The following is a 7,994-nucleotide window of genomic DNA, read 5'->3' on the forward strand; positions in this document are numbered from 1 at the left end:
GGGGCCCGCGGAGCGGAGCCGGGCCTACCCCGTGCTGCGGAGACAGAACCTGGGTAAGGAGGGGCCGGGCCGCTCCCCGCCCCGGGCAGGGCTTGTCTGGCGGCTCCGCCCCGGGCGCCGGCCGCACTCCTGGGTCCCGTTCCCCGCCTGGCTGCGTGACCTTGAGAAGCCCCCGGGGCGGAGGGGCCTGCTCGGGCAGCCCCTGCCGGGAAGGGGCGGGAGGCGGCTGGGCTGGTCCCGGGCTCCGGGCAGGGAAGTCGCCTGGGGAACCGGCCTTGAGGCGCGCCGCTGTCTGCCCGCGGCTCCCTGCAGGCCCAGGCCTCGCTCGGTCCTTGTGGTCGCCCCGCTGAGCTGCCCGGCTGCGGCCTGGCGCCCCCTGACCTGCTGGCCAAGCCTTGGGGAGACCCCTGGCCCCTTCTGCCGCCCTCCGGCCGCCGCGGGCATTTCCGTGCGGGGCAGGTTCCGACCCTGTCAAAATGGGAAGTGTCCTGTTTGGGGAATTACAGGCTTTGATTTTCTTTTTCCCTTCCGAACATTGGTTCTGTTTTGTTTAGTTTGTATTTTATTATACGTGTAAAGTCAAAATCCAAACAAAACATTTTGCTTTGGACTAAAGTAATTTTTTCCCTGAGTTTTCTTTAGTGGAGAATGTTGAACTTTGCAGGATTGAGTCCTAACTGGGATGAAAACATGTTTGAAAGTCTCAAAATAGTGCACAAAATATAACTTCTGTTCTCCAGGCAGCTGTAGCGCTGACCCATTTTTCAGGGTGAGGAAGGAAGGAGAGGCCATGCTGGTGGGTTTTCTCCCTCTTCCCTTGTGGCTGCTAGCGCCAGAGCTACCCTAGACAACCAAACGTGTTGCTGCTGATTTGATTGTTAAACCTCTTGAAATGATGTAAGCCTCAGTGGAAGACATCAGAAGGTCTTCCAGAGCCAAGGCCTAGGTACGGCACAGGCACCTGCAGGGCAAGCTCCCCTCACCCTGTGTTGCAATATGCCCCCAGTTCTGGAGAGACCAACTCCAGTGAGCGTCTTTTATGGCCTACTCCTTGATATCTCACAGATGGCTGAAGTCAGGGGACTCATACGTTGATAGCCGGTTCTGTGACGTGAGTGGCAGCGGTTGCTCAAGCTGTACTGAGAAGAGTCATACAATTTGCGATGGACAACTCCCCGTTGTTGACCTCACCTCAAAACCTGCAGACTCATCAGTCTGTGCACTGGGGGAATACAGTCTAATATTTCTGAAGCTGGGTGATGTAAATCACCCTTGACTGACTGATTCCTTCAAGTTCAAAGTTCTAATATTTACAAACTATGGCAGGAGTTCCTTAGTAGGTTTGTGAGCTGTGAGCAACACAAGGAAACACCATATTTTGACGTTGTTGGAACAAAATGTTTTGAGTTTCCTTTTGAAATAATATTTGTTTTGTATTGTTTTTATTTTGTATTAGATTTTATATTATAACACTGAAAAGTCAAAAGGAAAATTAAATGTTTCAATTGACCTGAATCTTTTTATTATTATTATTATTTTCTATAGAATTTTTTGAAATTTTCAGGTTTTGTACATAACTGGAATGAAAACAAATTTCAAAATCCCCAAAGCCTCCATGAAATGGAATTTCCATTCTCCACATAGCTCTGCTTATCTCCAAGTGGGTGTGGGTAGCAATTGCAAACTGAGGAGCAGGTTGGATAAGTGAACCTGAATCAGCCCTATGACAAGGCTGCTCTGGTTAGGAAGGGTCTGATGTATCCAAGGCTACTCCAGCCTTGGTCCTCCCCTTCTACAGAAACAAAGAATGTGCCTACCTAGGGGAGTATGTAGCCTGCTGAGGGGAAGGTGGTGTGTGCATGCACCACAGAGCCTCACAGGGGAGGGATAGCTCAGTGGTTTGAGCATTGGCCTGCTAAACTTAGGGTTGTGAGTTCAATCCTTGAGGGGGTCCATTTAGGGATCTGGGGCAAAAATCTGTCAGGGACAGTACTTGGTCCTGCTATGAAGGTAGGAGACTGGACTCAAAGACCTTTCAAGCTCTATGAGACAGGTATATCTCCTTTACTGGTTGCAGGCCCACTGTGGGTTGTGATCCTATGAACCCCTTAGTGCCCACCAGCAAGGGGGTTACAAGAATATCTTGATTCTAGTATGTACATTCTGGTTCACCAAAGACTGTTGTAAGGTCTTAAATGAAAGCCAGGGTCACATTAGTCATTAATGTCATTATTAGTTGTAAGTGCAGATATTATGCCAAGAGTTATGCATGTACATTGAACATGTGTTTAAAAACCTGTATCAGGGCAAAGTTGACAAATAGGTTTTCTATTTTGACACTGGCTGCACATCTACATACAAAATCAACAGGGAAGAAGCAGGACAAAGGAAAAACACACTTTTTTTTTTTTTTTTACCATTTCTGAGTACAAAGAACTGTGACCTTTATCCTGTAAATGGTCAGCATGTTTACATTCATGAAGACAAGATCTCTGCCTATCTTAGTGGAAGTTGTAGAAAAAGACTTTGGATTAGATAGATCTTTAGACAGTAGGTTAGCCTGTTAAGTTTAGTCTCTAGAAAGAGTTATGGTTTTGTTTTATATGTAATCCTTTTGGTTCCATTATTCTTACTCATGATCTCTTGAATCTTTGGTAAACTTACATTTCTAGTGAAACTGAGGGTATCTCAGTGCTGTGATATTAAGTTATGATCTGATTGTGAGATGAATCAGTCAGGCTGGTGTGTACTCTGTTTCCGTGAAGACAGCAGACCTGGTATTTCAGTGAGAGTTCAGTGGAGAAGGGTTTGGTCTACAGGGGAATGCCTCAAAGGGGTTTAGGGACTGGGGTGCACCTAGTGAAAGGTAAAGTAAGGGCTGGCATTGCCCAGAGGAGATTTTGTTTAGGTGGCTAACAGGCTGGTGGTGTCAGGGAGCTGACACTCAGTTAAGGGCAAACAAGTCTGTTCACAGGAGACAGGCAGGCAACAAGGAGACTCGCAGTCCTGGATACCCCAAACACCAACACAGGGTTAGTAACTGAAATTCTTCTTTAGCTCAAGTAGATCTATGGGTTGCATTAGGGGTTGTCTGAGCCAATGTTTTTGGGTTCTATCCCTCATGCCCACCTGTGTCCATATAGCCGAGACCCCTCCTATTCCACAGCCTTAAAATTCATCCCTTGTGGCAGAATTGGGCTCCAGAATCTTTGATTTCATTTAAAGAACAGTTTCTAGCCCTCATGGTTGTTGCAAAAATGACCTCAGAATGGTAAGCTGAGACAGTGCTGTTTTCCTGAGTTTGAAGATGGCCTGAAACTGTAACCTTGAGAGCCGTGAGCTGCTCCATTCATCTAATTAGGTGAGGACTCTGGAACCTAAAGATATGTGGCATTTTGAAAACTGAAAATGTAGAGATAGTATAAAATTAGATTTAAATATAAAAATTACTCAAGCTGATGTACTGATGGATATTTTTCACTCCAGTTGCATTCAATAAAAAACTCCATTCTAAAAATGTATTGAAGTTGTCACAGGATTGAGGTCCAGTTTGCTGCAGACAGTGTGGGTGCTTGAGTAGCTGGTGACTGTCTGTATACATACAGCCATGGATGCATTAATCTAACAAGCTGTGTTTTACAGCTGCCCAGTTTATATGTTTGGCAGATCTGGTAGTCCCAGGTAGCCCTAATCTAGAAATGCAGTAGTTTTCACTCTCCTTGGGATGGTAGCAATGGCATCAGGGGTCACTGGAACTGGAAACTGATCTCTCCAAGTTTTGGGATCCCCCTCAGGGCAGGGCCTGTTCATCCATACCAGTGAGTATCCAGCATAAGCATCCCATCTTGTTGCTAGTTTAAACAGCAGTTAGGTGTGAGTAGAAAGTCTCATCTAGTTATCAGATTAATATCAGAGGCGAACAAGGGAACAAAACTATTGTGGAATAAAAAGGATGCCAGCCACTGAAGTTGTGTTTTGTTCTTATCTCTCTGCGGCTGTTGCGTACATTAGATGAAAGGTTTCTGAAAGCAGAAGCCTTTGTGTTGTATGTGCCAGTGAAGTAATTTTAAAGTTTCGTTTGAAACGTTATCTCTAGGAAATACACTGTTGATAAGGAGATGTTCTTCATATGACAAATTGTCTAACAGCAACAATCAAATAGACTGTGAAAAAAATGAGCATCTGAAAATGAGAGCAGCAGGTCGGGAGGAAAGGTAATATGCTAGTAGTGAGCAGGGTAAAATACAAGTTGGTTATAAATTTTCAGCTACGGTTGTTGGAGCCTGTAGGAGAACTAAGTGTATGTTACGTGCCCAGAAAGCTTCACCTGTGAGGGATAGGATTTTCTCAGTTGGGATGACTATATGGTATTATCCAATAATAAAATGCACCCCCTATTATATGGATTAAAAACTGGATAACTTATAGTTCTCTAAAAGTAATCATATATGGGGAACAGCATTCTAGTGGTGATGTTTCTAGAGGGGCCTAATAGGGATCAGTTCTTGGCCCAGTGATATTCAATATCTTTTCCAGTGATGTAGAGGAAAACACAACACGGTTGTTGGTAAAGTTTGCAGATGACACAAATTGGTGGAGTAGTTTAAAAAAAAAAAAAAATTGTAAGGGCAAGTCTGGTCTATAGAGCCATCTGGATTGCATGGGAAACTAGGCTCACTTGGGACAAAAAGAGGGACTGTGACTCTGAAAAGGACTGCAGGGTTGGGGATTTGGAGGAGGGTAGTCATGGTGGATAATCAGTTAAACATGATCTTGCAGTGTGATGTGGTATCTGAGAGCAAATGCAATCCTTGGCTGTATGCCCAGGGGAATAGTGAGTAGAAGTTCGTAGATGTTATTACAACTGTATTGGGCATTTGGGAGACTGTTACTGCGATAGTGGGTCCACTTTGGTGTCACCACTTGAAAAAGAATGTTGACAAATTGGAAATCCTTCACGAAAGGGCTACAAGAATGATTCGAGGTCTGGAAGACTTGAATCACAGTGAGAGACTAAAGCTCAATCTGTTCAGCTGATCAAAGAGAAGATTCAGAGGCGCTATGAGTATCTACTGGAGAGATTTCTAGTAGTAAAGGCCTCTTCATTCTAGCAGACAAAGACACAAGATCCCATGGTTGGAAGCTGAAGCTAGACAAGTTCAGGCTAGACACAATGTGCAGATTATTTATTTAGTGTAATTAGCCATTGGAACAGTTTACCTAGGATATGGGTGCATTTTATCACTTGAAGTCTTTAAATCAAGACTGGCCCTTTCTAAATGATAGACTGTAAATCAGCCATAAGTGATTGGGCTTGACGCCGGAATTGCTGTGTAAAAATCTCCAGCTTGTTATGCAGGAGGTCAGAGTAGCTCATAATGGTCCCTTCTGGTCATAAATTCTATGAATTAATAAGTACTAAAATTCTGCCTGTGGCCACCCACTCTCAGTAATCACACGTTGTTATTCCAGATGAACTCAAACAAGCACCAGTTTATTTTGCTTGATAACACTATCAAAAAATACAAGGAAGTGTTCCAAGGCAAGTGGGTTGTGGGGCACGTTCAGAGTGATTAATGGCCCATGTGTGTGCACCAGGCATACATTTCACAAACACCAGTGAGGGCAAATGTTCACATGCAGCTTTAAAAGGGTGAAAATCTGGCCAGAAATGCAAAGGCAAATTAGGGACGTGGTCCAACTCCCATTATAGACCAGGGAAAAACTGACTTCACTGAGAATTAGGTGATATCTAGGGACTCCTGACAAATTCGCAGCAGGATCTTTGATGTCACCAGTTTGGGACATGGTGCACTAAATTGGAAGATAAACATACACCCACGTAGCCTTTTCCCTCTTATATTTACACCTATTCAACACATACCATTTCTTTCCTCTTGCAGTGCTCACGGGGAGCATCTTCAGTATCCTGTTGATCACCATGATCCTGATGGCTGTATGCGTCTACAAGCCCATTCGACGACGGTAGCAGAGCGGGAAGAATCGGAATGGATTGGTCACCTTGCTTGTGGAAATTTTGCGATCAAATCCCTGGTGCTCGGAAATGACCTGTGCTGTGCAGCAACTGTAAATCCAGCCTGATTTGTAATCTGAGTTCTGGCTTGTAAACCGCTACGGTTGCTTAGTAAAGAGACTGTGAGAAGTATTTTTTTTTTTTCCCTCTAACATGTAATGTAACCAGTTGTTTCCCTTGCAGAAGCATGCCTACAACTGCTTGGCTGCTCTCAAAGACACCATAGCTAGAATCTGAAAATCTCCTCCCAGATCTCTAGCAATTAGTAGCTCAACTGAGGTCTCTCTTCAAACATGGATGCCTAAAGTTAGACACTTAAATAAATGTGGCCTAAGTCTGGCAAATTTTATGTCAGTGACTAATTCTAAGCACTCATGTTTGAAAATGTTAGCTGTGAACTTCATTTAGTATTTGGCCTAACTCTCATAGGAAAAGCTAGGAATATGTGAAGTATTTTACTTTGGTATTGCCGACAGGAAGACACTACCACTTAGACTTGCTGTATTTCTGAATTCTGTTCACAATTCCTGGGTGGGAATATGACATGAGTAACCCTCATGATACTCCTTAAACACAGCCTCTAAGTGATCCTAACATGAAAACAATGTACTTTAGATAATGTAGTTCATGTGCCATTTTTGGCAGCAAGGCTGATTACAATTTCAGCTGTTTCGAATGTTGAAGTTTTCTCAGTCTAGTCTGTCAAATACAAAGTGGCCTTAGTGTGGTGGTATCAGAAACAGAGTTAAATGGAAAGCTTATAACTTTTGATTTGTTTTAAAAATCATAATTTTGCAAGCAGGCAAGTGCATTGGATTCTGATGTATTGATTGGTTTTGCAGTCTTAAGGAATTTAACTCTCCCCTCAAGCATGAAGTCTATTAGGTTTCTAGAGCGAGTCTTATAAAAGTCAGTCAAAAGACGAGGGCTCTAGTCATGAACTTGGCTTTGTAGGGCTGGTCTACGCACACATTTGAACTGAAATAAAAGTGTGAATTAAAACTGATTTCATTATTTTGGGGGCATGTTAGTCTGTTACTGACTTTCGCTGCTTTTATTCTGAAATGAGTGTCTTACACTCAGACTTACCAAAATAGCTATATTGGTTTTTGGAATCCGGTCCAAGTTTTTTTTTGTAGACCAGACCCCAGGGCTGAACAAATGTTCATGTCCTTAACTGTGTAATAGGTTTGGGCTCAGTAGATAAAATGACTAACAATGTAAACTTCAGCCCCTTAGATATTTCCAAAAAAAATCAGTCAGGATTGAGAGCCTGCTTTAATAAGATTGAGGGACTGTCACTTTCAAAACCTTGTGGAAGCGTTCTGTGTTTAAGTTATGTGCCTTGTACGTGATAAGTGTTTACACTGGCAAATCCCACTTGCATTTAATGCTGCTATTTTATTTTGCACTGGTATAAGTGTTAGTTGGATTTTTATCCTTTGTTATTTAACAAAGGACTGCTTTGGTGGTGGTAATTTATTTTAGAATATTTTAATTTCACATGAAGAATAACTCCCTGCATCTCTCTCCTATTGTTTTCAACTTTCTGTTGTGGCTTATGTAAGTAACAACTGCTGGCTCCATTTCATTTAAAGGGGTGATGTGACAGCTGGTGAAAGAAGTGATGACTCTTTGCTGCTTGTCTGTATTGTAATAAGATGATACCCTGATGTTTGTACTCTGCAATTCCCAGCCTTTAAGTAAAATATGAGCTAAAGTGAGAGTAAACTGGTGGTAAGTTTTAGTTCTTGCAGCTCCTTTTTCTGTTTTGTAAATTGTATCAGCTGAGTCATCTGTCTACTCTTCGTCTGTCTTCATTTCACCTAAGATTACACTTCTGTCTTCGCTAGTGTGGTAGTGAGGGAAAATCCAGCTGCACTCAAGGTTATAGGCTTGTAGTTACAAGCCTATATCTGCTTGCTTGGAGTGATGTTTTTGTTTACATTCCCCACTCCCA

The 7,994-nt window shown here is 43.0% G+C and overlaps 1 protein-coding gene across 1 annotated transcript; it reads left to right on the top strand.

Annotated features, from left to right (window-relative positions):
* Position 1: 1 nt before the first annotated feature.
* On the top strand, positions 2-7,463 carry LOC116839480 (uncharacterized; the record flags this gene model as incomplete). The annotated part of the gene is made up of 2 exons (XM_075060078.1): positions 2-53; positions 5,904-7,463. Coding segments are annotated over 2 exons (138 nt in total), but the record flags the coding sequence as incomplete, so codon positions are not given.
* Between the last annotated feature and the right edge of the window lie 531 nt (positions 7,464-7,994).

This window comes from Chelonoidis abingdonii, chromosome 22 (assembly GCF_003597395.2).
Source record: "Chelonoidis abingdonii isolate Lonesome George chromosome 22, CheloAbing_2.0, whole genome shotgun sequence".
Classification (NCBI taxonomy): Eukaryota; Metazoa; Chordata; order Testudines; family Testudinidae; genus Chelonoidis; species Chelonoidis abingdonii.